This window comes from Alternaria viburni, assembly GCF_023758015.1.
Source record: "Alternaria viburni strain BMP 2772 chromosome Unknown scaffold_1, whole genome shotgun sequence".
In the NCBI taxonomy this organism is placed as follows: Eukaryota; Fungi; Ascomycota; class Dothideomycetes; order Pleosporales; family Pleosporaceae; genus Alternaria; species Alternaria viburni.
The window spans coordinates 1,561,180-1,588,096 of record NW_026055770.1 but is presented as its reverse complement, the minus strand read 5'-3'; the positions used below and the strand labels follow the sequence as shown (position 1 = coordinate 1,588,096).

Genomic DNA, 26,917 nt, shown 5'->3' with positions numbered 1-26,917 from the left:
GGGCTTAGCTATCTTTATTCCCACGCGTGCCGCCTTTAGAGTGGCCGAGTTCGCGGTAGTTTATAATCGATCTTCACACCCACTTCCAGACGCCATGCGCTCTATTGTGACAGCAACTCGATCTCTCGGACGTCAACAAGCTTACAGAAGTCACTTTCAGAAGAGATCCTTACCATCAATTGTCTCTCGAGGATACGCAAATATGGGCCATTCAGTACCACCAGTATGTTCCTACTTCGTTTGCGCGATCATCCGCAACGACCAGCTACTGACCGCATACAGCTCAACGACAAGTCTCTCTTGAAGAATCAGACATATGTCAACGGAGAATGGATAGATGCAAAGTCAGGCAAGACCTTCGAGGTCAATGGTATTCCAACCCCACCAATCCTCTAGAAACCCTTTAACACGCAGCAGACCCAGCAACAGGCAAGCTCATAGGCACCATGCCTGAGATGGACCGCGCAGACACCGAAGCCGCCATCGCAGCAGCAGCCGCCGCACTCCCTTCCTTCCGCAAACTCACCGGTCGCGAGCGCTCACGGCTCCTACGGAAATGGTACCAATTGATGATGGATAATGCGGATGATCTGGCCAAGCTCATAACCTGGGAGAACGGAAAGCCCATGGCAGACGCTAAGGGAGAGGTCAACTACGCCGCGAGTTTCTACGAATGGTTCGCAGAGGAGGCACCGCGCATGTACGGAGCCACCATCCCGGCGACGGTTGCTGGTAACCGAGTGTTCACAATCAAGGAGCCTGTTGGTGTTGTTGGATTGATCACACCGTATGTCTTGCGATTCATCTGAGAGAATCATGACTAACGTTTTCAGATGGAACTTCCCCGCAGCTATGATCACGAGAAAGATTGGACCAGCTCTGGCAGCTGGTTGCACCGTCGTCGCAAAGTCTCCCGGCGAGACGCCATTTACAGCGGCTGCTCTCGCCGAGCTTGCGCACCGTGCTGGAATTCCCAAGGGTGTCGTCAACTTCGTTACCGCACTCAAAAACACACCTGAAGTCGGCGAGACAATCACATCGAGCAAGACTGTCAAGAAAGTGTCGTTCACAGGATCGACCGGTGTCGGCAAGCTTCTAATGAAGCAGTCGTCGGATACACTCAAGAAGCTCTCGTTCGAGCTCGGTGGAAACGCACCCTTCATCGTCTTCGACGACGCCGACCTGGAGACAGCCGTGACCGGAGCTATCACATCCAAGTTCCGATCTTCAGGCCAAACTTGCGTATGCGCCAACAGAATTTATGTTCAGTCCGGTATTTATGATGAGTTCTGCACAAAGTTCACCGAAAAGGTTAAGAGCTTCAAGGTTGGTGGCGGCTACGAAGAGGGCACTACACACGGGCCTCTCATCCATGACCGTGCCGTCGACAAGGTGGACGCCCACGTCCAGGATGCCGTCAAGAACGGCGCCAAGGTCCTGTTCGGTGGACAAAAGCTACCTGATCTTGGTGAGAACTTTTACCAACCCACAGTCCTCCGCGACATGACCAAGGACATGCAGCTTGCCAAAGACGAGACCTTCGGCCCTGTTGCCGGACTCTTCCCCTTCGATACCGAAGCCGACGTTGTCAAGCTAGCCAACGCGGCCGACGTAGGGCTCGCGGGTTACTTCTTCAGCAAAGATATCCAGCGAGTTTACAGGGTAGCTGAAGCTCTGGAGGTTGGTATGGTTGGCGTTAACACCGGTCTCATCTCCGATGCTGCCGCACCTTTCGGAGGCGTGAAAGAGTCTGGCTTCGGACGAGAGGGAAGCCATCTTGGTATCGATGAATACATTGTCACAAAGACGATCACAATGGGCGGCAATGGCCAGCCGCTCCAAGGAGAGTAGAGAATCAATACAGACTGATTTGCGCCGAGGGGTCGAGAAGCCCCGCCACACGTAGCTTCATTTCCTTAGTGTGTGTGACAAAAAGTACAGATCACAAGGAGGTTTGTGCTCGAAGCTCGACAGATACCGCAGTGCAGAACCATTCGTCAGAATTCTTGGGAAGGAATGTGCCGTGCACGTTACGAAAAGAACTGTCGAAGGGAGCCGCTAGCGTGTCATGTTCGCGACTTTGGAGTTTAGCGTAACGCGTAGCCCAGCGCAACGCGTGCATGTGCCATCCTGTCCTTGCGGCCGTTTAGTAGGTACATATCGAGTATTTTGTTTGCTTCTCCATTCTCTATAAGATTAATAGCATCGAGTAACCTTGCAACGACGGCATTTTAAACAACTAATCGCATCGTCGATTTCACATTCCTTCCTTTGACGATCCTTACCTACCGGTGCCATTTCCGACACACATCCCTGATAGCATCACTTTCGGCCGTTTACCCCTCTCCGCCACATCCACGCCAAAGCACGTTAAGAACAGACCAAACACCCAGTTCAGACTTTGTCACTTTTAGCTCATTGACAGCTACGATGGCGCATGTTTCGTACGATCAAAGCCATGTCTACATCAAGTCGGAGGCAGGCCTCGACCAAAAGCAAACCTTAACCCCCGGGCCGAGTCCGACGATGTCAGCTGCACCGTTTCCGCCAGGTCCGAGCAATGTCAAGAGGGAGCAGACCCCGGAGCCGTATAACATCAAGCAAGAGGAATATCACCAGCAGGAACGAGAGAGCACCGTAGGTACTATGGATGCAACCACACGCACCACGGAATGGGTACTACAAGGGAACAACGGCACTGCCGGTCAGGCCGCACCAACCTCTCAGTCAGCCTTTTCGACACCTGCTCCAGCTAGCCAGGCGGCGACTGCCCCAGCTGCTCAAACGACGGCAGCTCAAATCACTCAGAACTCCATGGCGTCTAGCAGATACGCCCAACCTGGGATCCAGGCCGACCCGTCTCCAGCGGCATTGAACCGTCTGGCATCCAAGCGACTCCTTGAAGATGATTCTTTCTGTACAGGATCACCAACAAACAAGCGCATCAAAGCCGAGCCATCCTCCTCCGTCTCCGGCACCGGCGTCCCTCGCATCAAGTTGGAGCCCTCCAGCTCCCACACAGAAACCCCTCCTATGCACCGCGCACCCGAGAACGACATCATCGCACTCTGCAGAACCTCTACATCCGGCAAATTCACGGATTTCGAACTCGAATCCCTCACCGAGATCCAAACTAAAATCGACTGGGTCTTCAACCACGGCGCAAAGTCCTTTGATGTGCTCTCTGAGATCAAGAAAATCCCGCACCAACCACCTACATCTTATGGCATTAGTCTCAAGCCCGAACAGAATCGCCGCATCGGTGAATTGCAGAAGAGGATGAAGGATGCGCAGACGGGGTTTAATGCTCAGGGTGTGAAAGCTAATCCAACATCGACTCCTAAGGGCAGGAAGATCAAGAATTGTCGGGCGAGGACTGCGAAGTCGCCGTCGGTATCTGCGGAGCAGGGATTTAAGGTTGAGAAGCTTTTGGGCATGCTGATGCTGAATGATGAGTCTGGAGCTACTGTCGCTCAAGCGGCGTCCAACTTGCTGGCTAGTAGGGGGCTGAAGTTTACTTTGTGTGGGAAGGAGCTGCGGTTGGTGGAATTGTAGATGCGATCGCGGTGCTGTTGGATGTTTGATACTATCTTTTAGGCAATCTGTAGCCGGAATGGCTTTCTTGTGTTACTAGCAGTAGGAGCGGGTTCTCTGGGCTTTGTGCAGGTAGACTTGTGGTCTCTGTCAAGCACTCTTTATAATTTCATTTGTTGCACCTATGTGGTCTCTGCTCAATGTAACATTAAATTTATTGAAACATCTCAATTGCTGTCTTGGCTGTGTCGCTACAGGTCTCGTGTGTCGCTGAGCGAGAAGCTCTTGATGAGCGTCTACATGGACTCTGACAACGGAGCACCACCTGGGCATCAGCACTTCAGCGACCCATCGACTTCATTCTCACATGGAGCCTCTGCGGATGGCCGATCTACGTAGATACTACAGCTTGTGTCAGAAAGACCGGACCATGTGTGGCGGCACAACGCGCATGCAGCATAAATACCCAACGTCATCGTCCCCGCACAATCCAGGGGAAAGCGATTTGTCGCTGTGACCATTTTGGGGCTATGGATACCATCCAAAAAGTATCAGACCTTGTAGTGAGCTCAAGGTCAACAAATATTATCAAAAGAATATCGATCCGAACACCATTCCCGCGAATTTCCTTGATAGTTGCAGGACATCCCATCACAGTCGGCTGCTAGCGCGTTGCACTAGCGACCGGGAAGTTTAACGGGGCACAACGCGCATCCGCAACCCACCGTTCGCAACTTATCGCACATGTCAAGCACTGTCATCCGCCCACTCTGAGTGACGCGCGCAAGATCGCAAGAGGTACTGCAACGGATAAATCAAAAAAGCAATTCCATCGACTTCCCGCTTCCGGTGCCCTTTCCGAACGTCCAGCGGTCGCACCTTCCACCTCGACTTACATTCGGCAATCGCCTACAACACACGTCATGATGCGCTGGCTCAGAGGCAGCACGGCGGCAGGAACACCGGGCGCAGAGGAAGGAATCGGCAAAGAAAATGTTATGCCAATGGTATCAGACAACCTCAATGCCGAGGGCGCGGAGCATGAGGTTGAGACCTCGAAGAAGCCGTTGCGCAACACCCCGCGCCGTGCTGCAGCAAAGTCCAAGAAGAGCGCTCCTGCCAAAGCTTCGCCCGCGAAGGCTGCGACTCCCCTGCGACGGTCCACGCGCGCGCAATCGAGAAAGAGCGGGGGCTTCTTCGACGCGGCACAGGAAGCCACGCCAGACCCGATGTCAATCGCCTCGATCATAGATGCACCTCCGACATCGACACCACCACATCCCGAATTCAGTGCTGCCGACGAAGCACAAATGTTACAAGATCTGGACAACACGGACGAAAGTCACGTCGAGTTGGGTGAGATGGGGATGCCGCAACACGTCGTCTCTCACACTCAGGAAGACGAGAGTCGCGTCTCGTTGGGTGAGATGGAAGTGCCACAGCAAGTCATCTCTTACACTCACCCAGACGGGACGGTGGCAGAAGTTGCAAGTGGAGAGCCAGCGGCTGAGATGTCTGCGTCTCTGCGAGATGCTGTCGCTTCAGAAGAGGCTGTCGCTGTACAGGAGACTGCTGCTGTACAGGAGACTGCCACTTCACGAGCGACGGAAGACACTCACGCGGTTTACTCAGCTACGCCGGCTTTCGATTATGCCAGCCAGAACTCGACGCTTCCTGTAGATAATCTAACAATCTCCGCGACCGGCACATGCTACGTTCCATCATCGTTCCGCCCCGATGGCTCCATCCGTAGAGAGATTCGGATTCGTCCTGGCCACGCCTCATCGGTGCCTACGAATACGGAACCTAACATCAAATTCATCCCAAACCTATCGGCATCTGAAGCACTCCCATCACAAACCGACATCGCTCAGTCGTCAATTCCAGCCCCGTCGACCTCTAACCAATCGAATGAGTCCTTTACAAGCCACAGAGCTATATGCCCAGGAGGATTCCTTACTAGCAGATACGCAGACGTCCCAGCTGCAACACTAACACAAGCGTCGGGTTTCACTACGCCGTTCTCCGCATATGCAGCAAACGTCAACTCAGGGAAACGTCGACATGTCGAGGAAGAGAACGAGGGACCATCGGGATTTCAGGATGAGCGCTCAGCGAAACGCATGCGTACCACGAACAGTCGCGAGTCCATAGGTGACCGCCGTACGGCAGTTCCTCAAATACTTCCCAGCCCTTATGACAGATACGAATGGGCGCTTATCAATGACAACATGAGGGATAGCCAGGATCAAAGCATGGTCTCTGAACCTGAAGAGACGCCAGAACGGTCAATTGTTGGTCAAGACATCGTCGATAGAGAGCCAGTAATCAAGACTGAGCCCGTTGACGATGCACCAAGCAACTCAGCTGTGATCCCACCAGCTCCCCCTCTGACGCCAGCTCAGTCCAATTCACCAAGTGTACGACAGCCACCGACCGCATCAATAGCAACACAAGGTCCGACCTCGCAAGCTCCGGTCTCAGCTCCCGAGTATATCGACCTTTTTGAACTCTGCATACCACGCTTTGGCAAGCGCCAACCGATACAGCTCGAGCTAAATAAAATCAGAGAAATAGAAACAAAGACAGCGCTGATATTGAGTGGTCATAAGGAGAAAGTCGACATTCTAGGCCAACTCCCTCCTTGGATGCGGGTCAATATTTCGAGGAAGCAAAGACAGTTGATTAACGATCTCGTGAGGCGTATCAAAGCAGCGAAAGCAGGCCAGCATAGCTATGCCGACGTGAGAAGTTTCAACGCCACCCCGAGTGGGTCTACGCCAGCACCCACAAGAGCCACAGCAGTACCAGTCACACAGACATACCAGCAGAAATCTGTCATGGCCGCGCCAACACCACCCCAAGCTCAATTGTTGGCACCTCAACAAGCCCGTCAACCCTACGGTCTCGACCCCCTCAAGTACGAGAACACATTCGGTCCAGCTCTGGTATACAGCGCACTGGAACAAGTCAACAATATGCTAGGAGCGTTTGGAGTCAACGCACGCTGTTACCCCAGTGGCATGGACTCGATAACTCTAAAGAACCAAAGTATAGTGCCGCCTCCTCCTCCGACTGGCTGCATGCTTCTTTCACTGGAGAACATGCCCTACGTCAAACTGGCTGGGCCGGCTCTGGTGAACCACGCGTTACACCAGGTCAACGACATGACCAGCTCATTGTGGCCTGGACAGTTTGTGTTGCATGGGAAGGACATGCTGCTGTTGCAGTCGTAGTTTGTTGCATCGTGGCGATAGCACTGTAGTTATCTTCGAGCTTTCAATGGCAACAAGATACTTGTGGTATAGATTCTCTTCTTGTATAATATTAGTACCGTTTCCGCGGGTCCAGACTTTCTCATGATAGTTCAGAGTACCTTGAACGTCTAATGAAATTGCTTATCAGAATCCTCTGGTGATTCGCAAAACTTCTGATCACATATACATGAACAATGCGGTAGCACGTTGACATACTGCCGTCACTTCAAAGTATACGCTTCCGCAAGACAAACCACACGGAGTGTCATGACTTCAAGGTCATCATTGAAAGTTGTTCATTTTCATGCCGGTGTACCCAGCACTATCGTTGGATACATACGTGAGGTCCTGAATGTAATACCCCGCGCCATAACCCTGAATGCTAAAAAGAACCCATGCAGAAACACCCTCTAGTACCTCTTACCCTCGCGGAGGATGTCGCTGTACTCCTCAAGCGGGGATGGTGTGAGCTTCTTCTCCGCCCACAGGTTGGGGGTGAGGAAACCGTAGGTGTGTGCGACGGCGACGAAGGTAGCCTTCAGGGTGTTCTCAAGGGTCTTGGTGGAACCGGAAGAGGCAGTGTAGATGTCGGCAACACCAGCCAATTGCAAGAGACGCTTGACGGCGGGCGATGCGACAAGGCCGGTACCACGGGGAGCGGGAATGAGACGGACAGTGACGGAACCGCACTTTCCGCTCTCCTTGGTGGGGAGCGAGTGAGGCTCACCAAGGTTGGTACCCCAGTAACCTCTTCGGATGGGGACGACGGAGAGCTTGGCGATGATGATGGCGGCGCGGATGGCGGTTGCGACTTCCTTGGAGGTCTTGATACCGAGACCAATGTGACCCTCGGAGTCACCGATGACGACGATGGCCTTGAAGCGGGTACGCTGACCGGCACGGGTCTGCTTCTGGACGGGCTTGATCTTCATGACCTCGTCCTTGAGCTTGGGAAGGAAGAAGTCGACGACCTGGTACTCCTTGATGGGGAGAGAGTGGAGGTAGCTGCCCACAGTCAGTAAATATTCCCACCCCATTGTCGCCTCAGAACGTACATCTCCTCCATGCTCTTGATCTTGCCGGCCTTTACGAGACGGCCAAGCTTGGTGACGGGCTGCCATTCCTTCTCCTATGCCAATTGTCAATTTCCCGCGCTTTATGCCTCCAAGATATTGTGTATGCGTACTTCGGTCTTTCCGCCACGGCGGCCACGGCCACGTCCGCGACCACGTCCACGGTCACCACCGCGGTCTCCACGAGAACCGAATCCGCCGCGAGCGGGGGCAGGAGCGTCAGCCATGATGTATGTTGGTGGGGTATACGGCTGCTGGAGTTGCGATTAGCGACGGCTGAGAGGGTGAGGAGAGGTGGGAGAGCGTACGATTTGAAGTTCCTGGGAGTTAGTGCGTGCTGTTGTCGCGGTCGCACTTGCAACTTTCGATATTGAAATGCTCGCTTAGGTCGTGGATGACGCTAGCCGCATGTGGCTTGGCGCAACCAGGCTGCATGCGGGATGCCCAAGTGAATAATCCACGGGTGATCACCACGACTGCAAGGCGCAATTCTTGGAGGCTGTACAGCTGCATTTAGCTAAGTGGTTACCTCTCTGTATCGATAGAGTCTTTCATACCCCAGAATGCAACATTCGAAAGTCGTTTGCCAGGATACTTCACAAGAACCTCGCAAGCACGACGATACGTCTCTAGCTTGCCAGCGCTGTTCCTCCTCCCGAAAACCCTCAAGACTAATCGCATCCCGTGTTCTGCTTGATCGTTCTGTCCATGAATATCGCGTGTCTCATGCTCCCAAGCTGTTTAAGATGACGTGGCTGACTAAGAGCTTGCGGAGCGCGCCTGACTCGTTCACATGCGCGAGGCACCAACGCTACCACATACACAACTACTTCTCACCAACGCCTCTTCAAACATACCATAGAGCGCACAGGAGTCTTATGGTTAATCGTAATGTCTATCTTTAATTCGGTCCTCGGCTCGCTCTCACCGCCGCGGCGATTCAGAAAGTCCTTCGAAGACCCTCACGCGCGCGAACACGAACTACCACTTTACAACTCTCCGCCTTCTCCTCGAATACCACCGCCTGTAACTTCCTCCGTACTATGGCACGCCCCAAGATCCAGTCTTTCTCCGCCGCCGCGCGTTCCCGACGACCTACTAGCTTTGCAACGGCGAGCCAGACATCTCGAACAACAGCTGCAAGAGCTACTTGACGCACAATCTGATGGCCTGATGGGCAGCCTTCGCGCAGGAGACGGTCGCGGATCGAATGGAAGCACCACACCAACTGTTAGCAGTGTTCGGTCCAGTGACCGAGGCGAGGACAGCGGAAACGGCCACAGCGCAACACGGAGCAAGAAAGTGGGACTAAACACAGCAAGGCAAGGCATATCTAAGCGGATAAGGCAACTCGCCAGTATCAAGGCTGAGGAACTAGACCTCTTAGATGAGGATCTGAGGAAACTGCAAAGCACAGTGGAGAAGACCGATGCGTGGAGCCAGAAGCGTGTACGGCTCGCGAAGAAGATCAGGGATATAGAAAGAGAAGACGCTGGCGCAAGAGCACAAACCTTACAAACGGAAGCTTCGAAGCTAGAACAGGAGATTCGACAGAAGGAAGAAGAACTATGGGCGCTGAAGAGACAACACCGGCGAGTCTTGGACGAGCTGGCTGATACGGAAAACTCTGTGGAAGCAAAACTGGCATCGTACAAGACATCGCTGTCACTGTTAGATCGGGAGGTTTCAAACTTCCTTGCCCGACCTCCAAACGCGGACCACGTACCAATGTCGTCCTCTCCGTTCCTCACACTACCCGCGAAGCGAAGAACACTCGAAATGGCGCGCGAATACTGGCAAGACGAGTACACAAGGCTAGCTGAGAGGTGCGAAGAGGTCGACAGAGATCGCGGTGCGCTTGACGAGGGCGCAGTACTATGGACCGACGTCATGAAAAGGGTGGCAGACTACGAGACAACCCTACAAGACTCTATGCGGCCCACGGCACAGAAAAGCTCCCCAGATCCCAATAAGCTTCTCGAGCAAATGGATACAATAATTGCCTACCTCGAAGAGAAGCTAGAATTTGCGTCGTCGCGAAGTTGGAACCTCCTGGTTTGCGCTATCGGTGCCGAGCTGGAAGCGTTCAATCAAGGCAAGAATATGTTAGAAGAGACTCTTGGGTTGAAACGAAAGGGCAAGGAACGAGCTACAGAACCGTTGATAGGTCATGATGGTTTTGAGGCTAGGGAACCAGAGGAGATGACGGGATCTGCGATCAGGATCAGTCGGTCCCCGCCGAAGAAGGCTGCGTCGCCTAGACAAACGTACTTTGACTCTGAAGATGATGATCCGGATCCCGAACTCATGATTTCGCATCAGGATACAGATACTGATTGAGCTCCACGCGGGGTTATTGTCGCGCTGTTCTTCGAGATTAAATACCCTTTTGTTTACCCACGCTTTTTAATCAATGAATCGCCATGCAAGACATACCCTTCTACTTGCTCATGCCAGTAACGTGTCGTCATGTGAACAGCCGTGCTGCGTGGCTCAATCTATCGATAAGAGTGGGGAAAACGGAGATAGCCCGCCTTATTACCGTCACTACTAACAAAGCTCCCGCCCGTTACGAGCATCACCATCATAATCACCTCGGTACAACTTGCGACATCTGCTGGACAGCTTCTCGCAAGTATGAGTTCTTCACACGCCCCGACTAGCCCACCTACCGAGGAGGACACCGCAAGAACCATTGTTTACGATCCAAACGACCCGTTCTGGCGCGATACTGAAGATGATGATGACGACATGGACTTTGTGCCCGCAGAAGAGGGGACCGACGACAATGAGGACGGTGAAGGCGATTTGAGCTTTCATGGTATATTGATCTGCCTTGTATGGCTCATGAACTATTTACTGACATTGTCACAAGATGCTGCCGAACGATTGAGTAACCTCAGCGGAGTGGAGATCGCATTCGAATACACCGACGATAACGACGAAGATGACGACGAAGAAGAGGACGAGGACGAGGATGATGATGACGAGGACGAAGAAGAAGACGAGGACGGGGACGAAGATCCAGACGATCCTCGGCAGCCAGTCATGATTACACGTGAGCAGATAATGCAGTTGCTTGGGCATGCCGGATTAGGGCGGATATTTGCCACCGATTTAATTCCTCGATCCGGGCTTCGGCGACACAGGTTTGACGATGACGAGCAGGAAGATGAAGAGGACAGCAATGCAGGTACCGGCTATGATCCTATTGGTACAAGGTCTTCTGGCAGAAGGCGAGGGCCACGAGGCAGAGACTTGTTTGAAAAGGTGCCCAGTGAAGAAGGCCAGGAACTGATGCAAGGAGGTAATTTCGGAACGAACCCACGACCAGAGGATACTCTCCAGAGGAAAAAGAGGCTAGCATACAACATCATGCGACGTGAGCTAGGCATCGGTGGTGATGGTCGCCAGAAGAATTCCACGAAGCTGTTGAGGCAAGACATGATACCCGAGTCTGTGGCGGACACCATCATACACTACAATGCGCGATGTTATTCGGGACAATTCTCTGACGATGGTAATTTCTTCTTCTCATGCGCTCAGGACTTCAAAGTGCGCATGTACGACACGTCAAATCCATATGACTGGAAGTATTACAAGGCAAGTAACATCCTTGGATTTGAAGCCCTGCAAAACTGACCTGTCGTAGACAGTGAGATATGATGGCGGCCAATGGACTATCACAGATGCTTCATTAAGTCCAGACAACCGTTTCCTGGCATACAGCTCGATTCGAAGTATCGTCGCGCTAGCACACACGGACCCCAGTGACGATTCTGAGCCCCATTACCTCGACTTTTCAGATCTGGGTCGACCGGCCCCGCGTGGATTCCGCGGATACTTTGGTGTAAGATAGTCACACATCCTATTCGACTTCGCAACTGACCGTTCCAGATTTGGTCGATAAGGTTTTCTGGCGATGGACGTGAGATTGTAGCAGGAACAGGAGACAGCTCTGTCTATGTGTATGACATAGAGCGTCGTCAGTCTGTACTGCGCATCCCCGGTCATCAGGACGACGTGAATGCGGTCTGCTTTGGTGACACTAATTCGCCTCATATTCTCTACTCTGGTTCAGACGATACTACACTCAAGGTCTGGGACCGAAGAAGCATGGGCGATGGCCGAGAAGCTGGTGTTTTCCTCGGCCACACCGAGGGACTAACGTATGTCGACAGCAAGGGTGATGGGCGATACGTACTTAGCAACGGCAAGGACCAAACCGCTAAGCTTTGGGATCTGAGGAAAATGATGTCAAAAGAGAAGGCCGATCGCATTGATCCCAACGCATACACCAACCGCTTTGAGTACCGATCCAACGCGTACGACTTCGATGACTACCGCCCACATCCACACGACTGCTCGCTTGTCACCTTCCGAGGGCACAAGGTCTTGAAGACGCTTATCCGATGCCACTTCTCACCACCCGGTAGCACAGACTCGCGATATGTCTACTCCGGCAGCTACGATGGATCGGTCTACATCTGGAACCTGGATGCGACACTTGCTGGAAAAGTCGATGTTCTCAAAGCGACCAGAAACTCAAGGCCACGTGAAACAGATCTTCTCTCTGGCATGTACGATCACTGGGGTAGGAATGAAGGCAGATGGCAGACCTGTGTTCGGGATGCAAGCTGGCATCCAAATGCGCCCATGATTGCTGGTAAGCATCTATATATTCTGTATTTTCTCGGTTCTTTTGCTGACCGTCGCTAGCGACTTCATGGAATGGCTGGGGAACCTCACAGGGAACTTGCACGGTCCACACATGGAATGACGGCCTTGAAGAAGATGAGGCGGAGCCGAAGATTGGAAGGCGGGTCAATCACATGTTGCATCATGACGAGCGGCTCTACAATACCGAAGGCAGGACGAGAAGGCATCCTATGTGGTACGAAGACATGATGAATGAGGAGTGAAAGCTCCTGCATCAGCTGACCCTACCAGACTTCCGATGAACGGGCGAACGTAGGCATTGTATATAGGGATCTAGGAAGGAGTTTAGGAGGTTATTGTATATACGCGGAGACTTTCGGTTCTGGATCAGTCGACTCTGGCGCACGATTCAGTTTACATCACGTCATATGGTCCGCAAGCTCCATCAACGTGAATGTTGCGCATGCCTAAATTTGGATATAATCAAACTCCCGCTGACCAAACCTCCGTACTATACAGCCATTTTGAGTATGCCATATGTCCTCTATGGAGCCCACAAGGTAAAGGCCGGTCTTTCCACTCCCAATGCCCCTAATACAAGATGATATGACGAACGGACCGGTGTCGTGGTCGAAGATGCAAAGGGAAGAGAATCGATGTGTTGTGGCGTAGTAGCGTCTATGAGCCGCCGACGAGGATGTTGTTTACGGGGATGTGGACCAGCTTGACGACGTAGCCGATGACTCCTGCAAGATGGTCAGTCTGATGGATATGGGGCGTATATGCGACCTGTCACTAACCCATGATCAGGAAACCGATTCCTACTGCTTGCGATATCCTGATGAACTCCTTCTTGTCGGGCTCTGCGGTTGTGTTAGATGCGTCGTCATCGGCTTGGAGAAGCGGTCGTACTGGTGCAGCGGTTCATGAACAGAGTACCCTCCCGGAGGAACTCAGCGGGCATACTGCGCGGAGGTTAGCCATTGCTCTCTCATCGTGCGATTGCCGTCGGGCTTACTCAGCGAATTCCTTGACGTTCTCCATGGCGACTGATACGTGACTGTTGATTTGTGGGGTGGATGGAGCTGTCGTGAGTGAATTGTCGAGTTGAATGTATCGCGGGTTGTCGGAGTAGTCGCGAACTCAGGGTAGCAGCTGCCAAATTACCAGACGGACGCAATCTGGCCTTGCGGAGAAACCCGACAGGGGTAGGTGTTGCGCCAAGCACGCTAAGCGGCGACGCTAACTTCGAGCTATCGCATCCGCGTCGTCGTCTGTCGCTCACCATCACTCGTGCTCGCGCCGACAAGTCGACTCTACCCACTTCCCCAGGTTTGTCACTCAACGCAGTCACTCACTACGCAACAGAGCCGCCCACGAGACACGCGACCGCGACCCGCTTGCTTACGTCGACTCACGCGCAGAGTCAAGGGTTGAAGGGGAACGTGTTTGGCATTTGACTCGAGCTCGTCCTCGTTGCTCTCCATTTCTTCTTATTCCTGGTAGCGCACGATTCAGCGCCGCATCAATTCGAAGGGACATTGTATACAGCAACTTCGCTTCGCGCATACTGTACTGGAAGCTAGCAATAGCAAGCGCAGGAGGCAGGCTGAGGCTTCACACATCTCTCACACCACATCCTGTACCTTTTACATCTCCGCATCTGCCAGGGGCGATCGGACTACCCCGTCTTGCACTGAGCTGTCTTTCTGGACCTTGTCACCACGCGCCGACAGCGGCACTGTACGTATGGCCTTACACTCTACGCTGTTTGTCTCTTCTCTCGCTTTCGCATTGCAACGGACGGCCAACGCATACTTTCTTTTATCACCCCTCTATCTCATCATGCTGATTTGTATGCCAATCACAGAATTGCATGTACTTTGGCTATTGATACTAGCACATCAAGTACCTAAAAGCGAATTAAAGAAAGAATACCGGAACAAACCTCATCGCTTACTGCAGTTGACTTGACATACCACAGCAGACATGGCTGACGACGACAACTTCGATATCGACATCTACGGCGATGACTCCTACCAAGACTCGACCGCGCAGCAAGACACCACCGTAACCGACGCCAACACTCCCAACACAGATGCGAACGCTGCGACATCAAACAACGCACCGGATACCACGAAGGCGGAAAACGGCGATCAAGCGATCAAAGAGTCCACAGAGGACGCAACAAACGGGGATGGCCATCATGACCAGAGCACCCAACAGATAGCATCCACAGGGGGTGCGGCTGGCCTCGACGTTCACAAACAAGCACCTCAGCAACAGGGTACAAAGCGCAAGCAGGGTGAGGACGATGATCGCCCGACTGATCCCGGCGCGACCGCAGCGCTTATGATCAACGACGTAAACTGGTGGATCAGCGAAGAAGACATCCGCGGATGGGCTAATCAGAGTGGTTGCGAAGACGAACTTGTCGAGGTAACCTTCAATGAGCACAAGGTCAACGGCAAGAGCAAAGGGTTAGTCACTCTATGGCTTTGAGGTACACCAGGCTAATCACTCTCGTAGTCAAGTCTTCGCTCTTTTGAACTCACCCCAAGCAGCCACTGCTTTGAAGCACCAGATCGAGAACCTCTTCCGAGACCAAGCCCACACGAAGAAGCCGACCGCCATCTTCAGTCCTCCACACGTCAATCCGTTTAAGACACTACCAAAGGATGTCCCCGCGCGCGACAAGGGTAGGAACGATCGCGCTACTTCCGGCAACTACGGCAACCAAGGTGGATATAACAACAGAGGCGGATACAACAACAACCGTGGCAACTTTAACAGAGGAGGCATGGGCTACCAAAATAACCGTAACTTCTCTCCTGCTGGTGGTAACATGGGCGGCAACATGGGAGGCTACGGGGCTCAAGCACCAATGGGCAACTTCGGCAACCCTATGGGCGGTATGAACAACTTCGGAGGCGGCTTCAACCGCGGTGGTATGATGGGCGGTAATATGCGCGGCGGCATGGGCAATCGTGGTCGTGGTGGCAACATGGGCATGAACCCTATGGGCGGGAACCCCATGGGTGGCATGAACATGCCTATGGGCGGTAACATGATGGGCATGGGAGCCAACATGATGGGTATGGGTGGTGGCAACATGGGCATGATGGGAGGAATGGGTACGTCGAGAAACTTTCATCCTCCGACTAGTGACTTAACCCCCATACTTCTTGGTCCTTCGCTTGGATGATCGCTAACACTGAGACTACAGGAGGTGGCTTCGGCGGCAACCCAGCATTCAACCCAGGGTTCTTCCAAGGCAACCAAGGCGGCAACGATGGCAGCTGGCAGAACCCGCACGGTGCCAAGAGGCCCCGCCCCGAGTAGGGTTCCGAGCGCGAGCGTCTATACCACGTGCCAAGAGAGCTATGCAAGCCGCATCGTGATTCGTCAGAAGACCGGAGAATCTATTATCGCAAGATGCACGAACGCCATTTTGCCGCGAAGGAGTATAAACGCCAACGCGAGTTGAGAGGCCGTCCTTCCGCAGACGACATGTCTGATAAGACCTTGGACAGGATCATATGCGGCGTTTTTCCTTGAAAACGTTTCGTGTCTCATGCGACACAGTGGGTTAATGACCTTCTTGGTATCTGGTCTTTCTCTTCTTTTTCGGCGTTCTTAGGGCGGTCGGGACGTCTTCCAGGAATCAATCTCTTCTTCAATTGTTTTGCTAGTTCTCTCTCTTGTTTCCCCCAATGGCATACTGTACGTTGATGGTACTCGGAGGCCTCCACCTTTTGATACATCGTTGTCTTAGATCTTTTACTGGGGGTCTTGTCTGCCTTTTGAGTATCGGAAATGTCGCGCGTGTATGCACTGATCACACGTATGGTGACTTGAGCACTTTGCACCCGGTCAGCAGCTTTCACGCCGGTTTGGATACGGAATAACTGTATTACTACTTTTGAAGATAAGTGTCTTCGGCGTTCGCATGTGAGCTACTTACCCTGAGGGCAGGAGACCAAACCGTGATCACAGGAGTGCCAAAATCCTTGGTGGAGAAATGTCGCTTCCCAGGCTAATTTGGAGTCAGGCCCGCGCGGACCTCACATGAACCCAGACTGGGGCTTACAATATCGCTAGGACGCGATGTTTCTACCAAACACAGCAACGACCAATGAAATTCTCTCAATCGACCTCGCTATCTCCTTCCAGGCGCCTTCTATGCTTTTGCTTCCGCACTGGAAAACCGGGTAAGAAGGCGGCTTTTCAATATAAGCAAATGAAAGTGGAAGCTTGGTTGTCGCGCTAACCGCAAGCGGCGACAACTTGGGGTAACAACCTCATTAACATGCGAGGCTTGTAGAGAGGTGGCGAGGGGAGTGTGGGTCAGGCTATATGGAAGAAAATGTGAGGTGAGTTAATTGCGCCAAAGAGATGGGACAGAGTGTATATCTTGCACTTATTCCTGGCCTCTCTGAGAAACAGTCGGTCAGAGCTCTCAAGTATCACAATGAGAATCTCTTACGCAAGCGCAGCAGTGCTGCTAAACAGCGCTTTTGCTGTCGCTCAATGTACGTTTCCCCATGGTCTCGACAGCGGAATATTGGCTAACACAAGGCAGCGACGAACGGCACTGGCGTAAAGTGCCCTTCGAGTTCAAAGTTCGCGTCGATCTCAGCCGGCACTTTCTTCGCAAAGCTGAATCCGGGGTGGAATGTTGGCAATACGCTCGATGCCGTGGAGACTGAAGGCAGCTGGAACAACCCACCTGTTGTAGGAAGCACATTCGACGATGCGAAAAGAGCTGGGTTCAAGAGCATTCGAATTCCTATTACCTGGGCGTACCACTTCACCTCTCAATCGCCCGACTGGACCGTCGATGCCGTATGGCTACAGCGTGTATCAGACGTCGTAGACATGGTCACAGACCGCGGATTGTACGCCATTGTCAACGTCCACCACGACTCTTGGACTTGGGCCGATTTGACAGTTGCGAACACGAATGTTACAGCTGTAGAAGAGAGGCTTGGGAAGTTATGGGAGCAGATTGGCAAGAAGCTCGCTTGCAAGAGCGAGAAGGTTGCTTTCGAGACGATTAATGAGATCCCGGGGACTACGGCTGAGCATGGCGCTGAGGTCAACAGGCTGAACGATATCTTCCTCAAGGCTATCAATGATGCTGGGGGTCACAACCCGAAGCGCGTTGTTACGCTCGTTGGCGCTGGTGAAGATGGAGCGAAGACGTCGCAGTGGTTTAAGAAGCCTGATCCGAAGTTCAAGAATCCTTGGGGCATTCAGTATCACTACTACTCACCTTGTAAGCAGCAACCATCTTACCATACGAGGTATCATGACTAACCATACTGTAGACGACTACGTTTTTCAGGCCTGGGGCAAAACCACGTGGGGCTCCGACGCCGACAAAGCTGCTCTCGAAGCCGACCTCGCCGCCGTTCGTGGAAACTTTACCGATATCCCTCTGGTCATCGGTGAGTGGGCTGTATCGCCCGTCGCCACTGAGACTGCAGCGCGCTGGCGATACTTCGATTTCTTCCTCCGCACAGCAGCAAAATACAACACTTCGACCATCCTCTGGGACAACGGAGCCGACTTCCTTGATCGCGCAACGCATGTTTGGCGTGACGAAGTTGCCCTAGATATCTACCGCAACGCAGTAAAAGGCATCCCGAATGCGCTTCCGGAAAGTACTGCAGACGGCTCTGCAACAACGCAGACGAGTTCCGCGTACATCTACCACCGCAAGAACGAAACTGTAGGAGACGCCACGTTGGGCTTCATATTCAACGGAAACACACTCAGTAAGATTAGCAAAGGAAGCAGACAGCTAGCCAAAGGCAAGGACTACACCGTATCAGGCGAGAAGATCACCTTCGCAGCTGCATACCTCAAATCGATCATCACACCTACATCGCCTACCGGCAGCTTAGCAAATTTGACATTGACCTTCAACCGCGGCGCCGCTCTACAAGTCAACATCCTCCAGTACACCACACCAATCCTGTCCAGCAAATCCGGGCCTTTGCCAGCAGCTGGCCAGGACCTGCTTGTCCCGATTACATGGTCTGGCCAAAACAGGCCTGCTGCCGTCAAAGCTACCAAAGCTGATGGAACGTATCTAGTGGATGACTGGACGCAGTACCTACCTGTGCTACAGCAGGGTCGGGCGACGTACGGTAACCATTGGGACTGGACTGCACAAGGTGTTGTTATCAAGGCAGCGGCTTTGGATGCTGTGAGGGCGGCGGGCTTGGATACGACGTTCATGATTGAGTTTTATCCCAGGGAACCGGGGAATGCGGTGGAGTACACTGTTACTGTTTGAAAGAAGCAAAGGTTAGAACTTGGCTTGTACTGTGACGGGTCATAGTTCAGATAATGACAAGCTTCATGATATGCTGATATCAACCAATGTTGTCTCAATAAATAGCATTACGATTCAAATATATACACTACTCTCTGCAGAGCGGAAGTATGCCAAACGGCCATCGTTACCAAACCCATCCAGCTTAAACAACAGCCTTGAAAACAGGGATGACGATGTCGTCGCGCTTACGGCCACCACCAATGTCGGTGGTGACCTCGATAGCAGCCTCTCCGTAGACGACAACACCATTGGGCAGAGTCTCCTGAAGGGTAACGACTACAAGGCAAAAAAAGTTAGTTCGAAGCTATCAGACTGGCATATGGAGATGTAAACGTACGCTTTCCGTCGTAGGTGAAGTCGAATGTCAACTGGTCGCAGCCGTGGAGGTAAGGGTCCTGAGCCTCGACGCAGGTGTTCCTCAGCTCGGTGTACTGGTCGTTTGAGAACTCGGCGTGGAGGTAGATTTGGCCAACGTCGGGTCCGACGGTAATCTCGACGTTCCACTGGCCTTGGTTGTCGCGGGGGAGGACTGCGGCGGAGGCGGTGCTGGCTACGAGAGCGAGGAGGGCGGTGGTGAACTGCATCTTGGTGGTGATGGTGTTGAAAGTGGTTGGTTGGTAGATGGGAATATCGGTAGTAGGAGTAGTAGTAGTAGTGGCGAGGAAGTGATGGATGTTGTTGATGATGTCTGTCTAGCTGAGTGGAATACCGAAATTATATACGCAAAGCCGTAGCTGCCGAGTACCACCGAAATGCACGTTGCTCGTGATTACGGAGTACGAGTACGAGAGCTACAGAAAGCATCTATTTTCACGTTGTAATGCGAGGTGTATCCTGGACCTAGCGGTGTGGAGTTGCCTACCTCTTTCGCACTGATCGTCCGTATGTTCCCCATACAGGGCACCGAGGTACTGTGGCCCTGGACTCTCAATACTCGCGAGCGCACTGGTGTTGCGCTTTCTCCTTTTCGATGCGTTAGTTGACTTATTTTTAGAAAGGTACAAGCTCTTGTCTTCTGGTAAGATGGGGCTGACGTCAAAACATCCGACCGTTACCTAGGTACCGACGATACTATATTCTGACACCTCAAGAGCCTTTGGAGACATGTTTGATGAGTCTGCACATCATTCAAGTTCCTTACTAATCATCAATTGTTTACACATTATGCACATCTTAACGGCGTTGTTTTGGTGAGGAAAGAGTCTGGGCTTCTTCACCCACCGGGTGAATCGCCCGTAAGCATGGAAGAGGAAGTGGAGAGGTAAATCTCCGAGCTACAATGCTACTGTGGCGCCGTCAAACCGGAACAAGCTTTTCACGCCGAGAACACGAGCGCCAGTCAGGCACGGCACGATATCGTAGCGTTTGATATGTACGTGCGCTGATAATGACGATGCAGGGCTCACCAAGAGAAGATACCACAACCGACCAGCATTGTGTCACAATAACCTGGCCGTTGCCGCTGATCCGGGATGCTAGCAGTCGATCACTTCGACTTCATGCGTTCGTGTTGTTACTCTGTTTTTCTTTTTCGAGCATTTATCAGTTGCCTTAAGCAGCCATTGACTCCGCGCAGTAGGAGCCCTGTAATGCGACTATCAGGACGTTTCATCCAAGCCTAACGCGAATCACTCAAATGAATACCCGTTGGACGATTCGTTGATTGGAAGTTCTAAAAAAGGGTCAAATTTGTGGATGGTCGATATTGAACGATATAGGTAGCATCGGAACTGTTCCTTCCAGGGAAATTGTACAACTGTTACGAACTCGTCGCAGCGGATCATTGACGACGTCTTTAGCACTGTGCGTTTGTATTGAAGAGGCATTCGAGTTGATGGTGGTGGTTGAGCAAATCAAAAACTTAGGGGTGTAACCTCATGACGCTACGTCATTGTTACCCGCCTCTTAAGAACAACTAGGCTCGGGGGCTGCCCAATAGCAATATCGCCCACCGACTAATTTGACTGGAGTGTTCCAGCGTGATATCAATCCCATGAGAGAGCGCCATACATGCTACAACCAGCCCCGGGCGAGTAAGTGCTGATGATGGGTGTGTGCAGAGGACATAGACGAAGTGTTGTCAGAGGATGAGAAGAAGACAAGCTATAGCATGAGAACATTGTATTCTGTTATCGTATCGCAGCCTCCCATTCCTTCAGCGCAGATCTTAGTCTTACTTCGACGCCATTCTCATGCCAAAAGTGCCCTCCGCCTGCAACCTCAACACTAGTGAAGCGTGAGTTCGGCTCGGCTTTGAGCTGTTCTGACCAGTCCCGAATTTTCTTTGACGAAGCGAAGATATCCTGATCGCCATAGATTGCTAGGGTCATATGCTTTCCAATCACTTCTTGATACTCGTCTTTAGACCTGCTCCAAAACTTGTGTATAAGGGCCGGTGCGGCAAGTGTAGAGGTTGGCGGTGTCAGCGGCGAGATGAGAAGATAACGGACGTCTGGCATTGTAGTAGTCTTTGTGCTCTTCTTCTCCGGCTGCGGTATCGGTTCGTGGTTTTCGTGTCGTCGCCTGTGACTGAGGCTTCTTAGCCGCGTTCGGATTTCGAGCCGCGAGCCACCCTCAAGACTTCTTCGAACGTCTCTACTACTCCTACGCTTCTCTGTACTTGTCTCTTCTCCACCCATTGTCACTTGGGGTCTCGGTTCGTTCCCCGCTCTGCTTTTCCTCCTAGCTCTGGTTTCATCCCGAGCTAGGTTGATCCATTCCAGATTGCTCTGGTCTGCTAGCTTGCGAGCGCGCAGAACTATCTCGTCTGCCGCAGTACCTGCTATTGGAGTGGAGAACGGTTGTAGTATAGTCGGTATGGGCGGTAGGTGTCTGAGGATGAGGGAGCCATAGGAGTAGCCTCCTAATATGACTATGGGGGATGCATCATCTTGCACCTGTGCCAACTCGTTTTGGTTCGATAGTATCGGAGACTGGTCGGGCACGAAGGTAAGGTCGGAGGTAATGCGCGGTCGGAGGCAGGATATGTAGTGCATGAAGAATGCGGCGAAGGATGTATAGTCGTCTAGTTCGGGTCTTCCAGACCAGCTAGTGCGTCCCTTGGACCCGTGAGCACCTCTAGCATCCGTTAGTCTTGAATCGCTACGGTGAAGTCCTGTTATGATAGTACCTGAAGTTGAATGTGCCCACCATCCACCCAGCATGTAAGAACTCATCCACCACGATACCGACTACCCGATCGTCATAGCTACCGCCCATTGGCGCGTATGGGTGTGCCATGACGATACCCCTCTTCCTCCATTGCGCGATATCGGCCGAGTCTTTCGGCTTGGTCAGGGTATCTGGATGGTATACGCGGCAATCGAGTGTCGTGTCATCGTGTATCGACGGTATCGTGAAGCTGTAATGAGCTTCTGGTGAGCGGCGCATCTTCTGGGCCGAATCGAGACCCAGCTGCAGTGCTCATTGCATCTTCGAAAGGTAATGATGCTAGGCAGTAGCCGATAGGACTATGTGCACAATACAGGATGGTCTTACTACGCGGCTGTGCAAGACCGTGGGGTTGGCTCAGAGTTGCGGAGAGCGTTCCGTTGATCGCGGGCCCGTGCGACGATGTGTCGAGACACGTTGGCACACACACGGCAACGTCCCCAATGCACAACCCTGTATTGCAATCAAAAAGCTAGGTTCATGCTAAAGCCACACTCGGTTCGTCTTCTGCACGGTTTAGGCGTATTCTTGCTGTGTACTCAAGCGTGGACGGCAGCTAGGATAGAGATGACGCGCCGGGCTGTGCACGTCAGCCTTCGCGCAAGCGAGTGAGGGCTGACCTACTTCGACAAGTTCACATTTGTTGGGCTTATGGTAGCGGCTGAAACTCGACCTCTTATAAATGGCTCCTAGGACACCGGCGCACTCACATCGACTGCCTGTCTTCGCAGAAGATTCTCGTAAGAGAGAGACGATGGACGAAACGTCAAGCACGTGTCGACACACTGACGTTCAGGTCTTCGATGCGTTCCGCTGTTGCATGTCTTGCGGCGACCTCGTCCCAGAATCGGCCTCGCTAGCTATTCCAGTATTACCCTTCGAGTACAGGCCGCTCGACTGCGAAGATGAGCAACGCATCCGGCTAGTTCATGTACGCCCCGGTCAAAAGCAGGATGATATCGTCTGCGACCTTGTCCATGTCAGCCTAGCAGCCGCACCCGTTTACGAGGCAGTTTCATATACTTGGGCGACAACAGACGGCGATGCCTCCCTCTCTCAGTTTATAGTCTGTCATGGAAGAAGACTCGCCATCACGAAGAATTGCGAAGCGGCCCTTCGATGCGTTAGAAGACCAAACTTACCCCGCGTACTTTGGATTGATGCTATGTAAGCTCGCCGTGCAGGCTTCATATTGTATGGGGGCTGGCTGCTCACATCACCTATCAGATGTATCGATCAGAAAAGCACGACCGAAAGAAACCACCAGGTCCGATTAATGAACGCTGTCTACTCAAATGCTTCTCAGGTATTGATATACCTAGGGTTTCGTCCCACTGAAGCGAATTCGAGATTCTTGGGTTACCTAGACAAAAGATCTCAAGGCATCATCGCTGATGATCCCCAGATCGACGAGTCACTGATCAAGGAGTTCCTGCAGCACCCATACTTCAACAGGGTCTGGGTGTTACAGGAGATATCCCTGGCGAAGCTAGTCACTCTCTATACAGATTATGAGACTATCCATTGGGATGCGCACACTGTTCGGGAGCTCATGCGTCTATGCGACAGGCGTAAACACGATCCTCCAGGCGTTCTACACTGGCTTCCAGCGACTCAACGAGATGAGCACGATTGCCTAGACTTGTTGCATCGCGCCCGTCGTTGTATGGCTACAGACCCGAGAGACAAAGTCTTCGCTCTCTATAGTTTTTTCCCCTTATCCTTTCGTGAGGCTCTTCCAATAGACTATGCCTTGAGTACCAGAGAAACCTATGGGAATATCGCAACTCATTTGATATTCACGACGGGACGGCTAGACGTGTTGAAGCATGTACCTCCTCATCAGCCTCTGGATCTCGACGTTATGCCTAGCTGGGTGCCGGATTGGAACATACGTCAGTTTACTGATACTGAATGGCCAAATTTCACGGGGGCGCAGTCAAAAAAGTTCGCGGTATCCGCCTCCAGTCCGATGTCGATGTCAAGTTCATCAACTGCCGGAATCCAGCCACAAGCTACCCACAAAGCACATGACGATCACCAGACTCAGCTCAGTTCTCGACATGATCCTGTTCTACGGTGCCGGAACCAAAATATTGATCATCACCATCCAACGCTTGAAAAGCTGCACACTATGAAGTTCTCTACGATCCCGTGTTTGCGCGTCCGAGGATGTCTTCTGGACAGGGTTACTAAACCACACCGCAAGATGCCATCTTTGGACGTCGACCAGAGTACAATGATAAGAAGGTTCCGAACTCACGGCATGTCTTTCCTTCATTCAAGAGTGTGTTGCTCCCGTGGCGGCAACGCAGAGGGCATGCCTTCCGACATAAATCCATCTGACGAACAAGTGGGTCGTGAATTGCGGCTGATGATAGGGCTTGTTGAAGTAATGGCAAGCTCTCGTGGGGTGAAGCAGGCTTTTGAAACACAACAATCGCTTGGGTTCGTTCTGCGCGGTCCTATGGATGACTTAACGCAACGCAGACAAGTAAGGAGGGTGGAATCAGGTGACACGATCTGGGCTATAGAAGGACTCGATATTCCCGTCATTTTGCGTCGCAGGACCCAAGAGGGCAAAACAGATTATGTTCTCATACAGCCATGCTATCTTCATAGAGCAGGGCTGGACCAAGATTGTCCTTTATGTGGCTCAGACTCACAACCATGGTTGATGGAGCACGCGACTATCGACATCTGGTAGCGCTGTATCACCTAGAGAGACATCTCAGCTGTATTAAATGTAGGCAGTCCCCTCATTGTCTCATCTCCCCGAATATGACTGACCTACTCAGTTGGACTGTCAAGAGAGGATGCATTGTCGGTGCAAAGGACACAAACGGGTTCAATTGGGCTTTTTCGGTGACTCTCTTCTGGGAACACACAACCATACACTGGTCCACGAGCATGAAAGTACCACTGAGCGGCAGCTCGAGATTATAAATTATCCGCACCCATCCATACCCAAGACAGCATGCCCTGAGCAAAGACAGACACCCAACTACAGCTCTAACAGCCCAATCCCTCACAGTGGCCGAAGCGCACCGCTCCTATCTTCAGCCCACCTACCAGCGATGGCCTGTCTCGTACTCTTGCCCCAAAACGCCACCGGCATAGCAACCAACCCACCCACAATTTGGAAAATCATAAGTTCAATACCAACCCAAACATACCCGTGTGACTCAATCCAGGGCACAAGCGCAAAGCTCATAGCCCAAGTGAGGAAGTAACAACCTCCAAAAACAACAGCAATGGCTGGAGCTGCCCACCGTGGAAAGGCTTCAGTAACCCAAAGCGTGTTCGCAATCATCATCGTTATGAAGGAGATGCCGTTGATGCCGTATGCGAAGTAGAAAGCAGATGCCCTCCATTGGTACTGCACTGCGAGGCCGTAGATGAGAGAGCTTAGTGCGCCGGTGAGGACGGGGAGGATGTAGCTGACGAGGTAGTGCTCGGCTTCTAGGACACCTTTGTTGCGGCTTGAGAGGCGCTTTAGAACCTTGCCGAAGAGGATGGCGAAGATAGGCAAGCCGCATAGGGCTCCGATGCCCGATGCGACGTTGACAGTGCCGACGAGGCCTGGTGGTATGTTGTAAGGCGGTGCGATGAGGATCTTTGCGTAAGTTGCGCCGATGAAGATCATGCTTGCCGAGTTGAAGGCAGAGGCAACAAAGACCCAAAAGATGAGTGGGTTGACGGCACAGTAACCCATTTGGATAACGCACCGTCCCGCCGAAGCCCATGATGCGAAGGGTGACCGTGATAGACCGACCCGGTCACGGAAGCCTGCAAAGCCGGTGCGTAGCGGGTATTCGGGGAGGTCGCGATAGATCTCGGAGTCTTTTTCGCGGTCTTCGTAGACGGTCAGCTTTTCGGTGGCACTCTGTAGCAGGATGAGTCCGTTGAAAGCTACTGTTGGTCTCTTGAAGTATGTCTCGGGGTAGAGAAAGAAGGTGACGACGAGCGAGACGACAACGGGAATGGTCCAGTAGTGGTAGAATCGACGCCAGTTGTTGCCGTGGTCGGCTAGGAGGGGTACAAGTGCAACGCCAGAGGTGCCGAAGCAGCCTGCCATGCACCACATGAGGGCTATTCCTATCGATCTCTGGTTGATGTATGTGAGGTCAATGACCATTAGGAAGGCCTGATGTTGTTAGTGAGTGACATTATAGTTGTATTATGGCGCTGCTCACCAGAGACAAAGCGAGTCCTTCTCCCAAGCCGAGGAAACACACTGCGGCGACGAGGGAACAGAAAGTTTGTGCTTGACCGGCCCATACCATAGCGGCCAGTACGACCATGGTCGCTATCAGGATAGTAGGCCGACGACCCAAACCGATTGACACTGGCACCCACAGCAAGCATCCAATGCCCATGAGCATGGTCGGGCCTGTCACCAACGCTTTGATTTGCCATTGAGGTATGTCCTAGAAATATGTGAGCGATAGTCATGGCGAGTAGCTACATCGGAGCTTACCTCGTCCTGGAACTCTTTTTGGATGCTGTTGAGTATGACTGACGCCGCTTGAGCTGCAGTGAGACATACGACAGAGTAGAGAGCCACAGCGAACAATGCTCCGGCTGTCTTCCACCTGCCCCAGTTCAAAGGATCGGCTTTGGAATTTGATGGCATAGGGAGTTTGAGCGTTCTTCCATCGTTTGTGATGAGGAATGTGCTGCCGGCGAGGTTGTATGATTCGCGCTTCGATGGGTCTGATGTGCCTGGGGTTGATGACCTAGAGCGGTAGCCCATGATTGAAGGCACGGATGGCCTCTTCCCGGATGCATCTCCAGTGATAGGTGCGTATATAGGGTGTGGTTCTGAGACTGGAGGAGAGTTGAGTGGTGGAGCCAGCTCCACCATCGGGTGCGGA

At 52.4% G+C, this 26,917-nt stretch overlaps 12 protein-coding genes across 12 annotated transcripts; 7 read left to right on the top strand and 5 right to left on the bottom strand.

Moving 5' to 3' along the window:
* Positions 1-202: 202 nt before the first annotated feature.
* On the top strand, positions 203-1,851 carry J4E79_000578 (uncharacterized protein; the record flags this gene model as incomplete). Its single annotated transcript, XM_049349494.1, has 4 exons — positions 203-223; positions 283-370; positions 418-787; positions 834-1,851. The coding sequence occupies 4 exons, from the start codon at positions 203-205 to the stop codon at positions 1,849-1,851; spliced, it is 1,497 nt and encodes a 498-aa protein (XP_049216281.1).
* A 675-nt stretch (positions 1,852-2,526) lies between these two features.
* J4E79_000577 (uncharacterized protein) lies at positions 2,527-3,555 on the top strand (the record flags this gene model as incomplete). Its single annotated transcript, XM_049349493.1, has 1 exon — positions 2,527-3,555. One exon carries the CDS (start codon positions 2,527-2,529, stop codon positions 3,553-3,555), a length of 1,029 nt encoding a protein of 342 aa, XP_049216280.1.
* Positions 3,556-4,457: 902 nt separating this feature from the next.
* J4E79_000576 (uncharacterized protein) lies at positions 4,458-6,770 on the top strand (the record flags this gene model as incomplete). The annotated part of the gene is made up of 1 exon (XM_049349492.1): positions 4,458-6,770. One exon carries the CDS (start codon positions 4,458-4,460, stop codon positions 6,768-6,770), a length of 2,313 nt encoding a protein of 770 aa, XP_049216279.1.
* A 431-nt stretch (positions 6,771-7,201) lies between these two features.
* Positions 7,202-8,091, bottom strand: RPS2 (40S ribosomal protein; the record flags this gene model as incomplete). Its single annotated transcript, XM_049349491.1, has 3 exons — positions 7,202-7,796; positions 7,847-7,920; positions 7,978-8,091. The coding sequence occupies 3 exons, from the start codon at positions 8,089-8,091 to the stop codon at positions 7,202-7,204; spliced, it is 783 nt and encodes a 260-aa protein (XP_049216278.1).
* Positions 8,092-8,755: 664 nt separating this feature from the next.
* J4E79_000574 (uncharacterized protein) lies at positions 8,756-10,204 on the top strand (the record flags this gene model as incomplete). Its single annotated transcript, XM_049349490.1, has 1 exon — positions 8,756-10,204. The coding sequence occupies one exon, from the start codon at positions 8,756-8,758 to the stop codon at positions 10,202-10,204; it is 1,449 nt and encodes a 482-aa protein (XP_049216277.1).
* Positions 10,205-10,501: 297 nt separating this feature from the next.
* Positions 10,502-12,786, top strand: J4E79_000573 (uncharacterized protein; the record flags this gene model as incomplete). Its single annotated transcript, XM_049349489.1, has 5 exons — positions 10,502-10,685; positions 10,740-11,467; positions 11,517-11,714; positions 11,762-12,530; positions 12,584-12,786. The coding sequence occupies 5 exons, from the start codon at positions 10,502-10,504 to the stop codon at positions 12,784-12,786; spliced, it is 2,082 nt and encodes a 693-aa protein (XP_049216276.1).
* Positions 12,787-13,201: 415 nt separating this feature from the next.
* Positions 13,202-13,567, bottom strand: J4E79_000572 (uncharacterized protein; the record flags this gene model as incomplete). Its single annotated transcript, XM_049349488.1, has 4 exons — positions 13,202-13,269; positions 13,324-13,386; positions 13,436-13,488; positions 13,542-13,567. 4 exons carry the CDS (start codon positions 13,565-13,567, stop codon positions 13,202-13,204), a joined length of 210 nt encoding a protein of 69 aa, XP_049216275.1.
* A 945-nt stretch (positions 13,568-14,512) lies between these two features.
* J4E79_000571 (uncharacterized protein) lies at positions 14,513-15,865 on the top strand (the record flags this gene model as incomplete). The annotated part of the gene is made up of 3 exons (XM_049349487.1): positions 14,513-15,003; positions 15,053-15,657; positions 15,750-15,865. The coding sequence occupies 3 exons, from the start codon at positions 14,513-14,515 to the stop codon at positions 15,863-15,865; spliced, it is 1,212 nt and encodes a 403-aa protein (XP_049216274.1).
* Positions 15,866-16,994: 1,129 nt separating this feature from the next.
* J4E79_000570 (uncharacterized protein) lies at positions 16,995-18,827 on the top strand (the record flags this gene model as incomplete). The annotated part of the gene is made up of 3 exons (XM_049349486.1): positions 16,995-17,055; positions 17,106-17,801; positions 17,854-18,827. The coding sequence occupies 3 exons, from the start codon at positions 16,995-16,997 to the stop codon at positions 18,825-18,827; spliced, it is 1,731 nt and encodes a 576-aa protein (XP_049216273.1).
* A 184-nt stretch (positions 18,828-19,011) lies between these two features.
* J4E79_000569 (uncharacterized protein) lies at positions 19,012-19,453 on the bottom strand (the record flags this gene model as incomplete). The annotated part of the gene is made up of 2 exons (XM_049349485.1): positions 19,012-19,145; positions 19,207-19,453. The coding sequence occupies 2 exons, from the start codon at positions 19,451-19,453 to the stop codon at positions 19,012-19,014; spliced, it is 381 nt and encodes a 126-aa protein (XP_049216272.1).
* A 1,545-nt stretch (positions 19,454-20,998) lies between these two features.
* Positions 20,999-22,259, bottom strand: J4E79_000568 (uncharacterized protein; the record flags this gene model as incomplete). The annotated part of the gene is made up of 2 exons (XM_049349484.1): positions 20,999-21,947; positions 22,000-22,259. 2 exons carry the CDS (start codon positions 22,257-22,259, stop codon positions 20,999-21,001), a joined length of 1,209 nt encoding a protein of 402 aa, XP_049216271.1.
* Positions 22,260-25,068: 2,809 nt separating this feature from the next.
* J4E79_000567 (uncharacterized protein) lies at positions 25,069-26,796 on the bottom strand (the record flags this gene model as incomplete). Its single annotated transcript, XM_049349483.1, has 3 exons — positions 25,069-26,187; positions 26,237-26,470; positions 26,521-26,796. The coding sequence occupies 3 exons, from the start codon at positions 26,794-26,796 to the stop codon at positions 25,069-25,071; spliced, it is 1,629 nt and encodes a 542-aa protein (XP_049216270.1).
* Between the last annotated feature and the right edge of the window lie 121 nt (positions 26,797-26,917).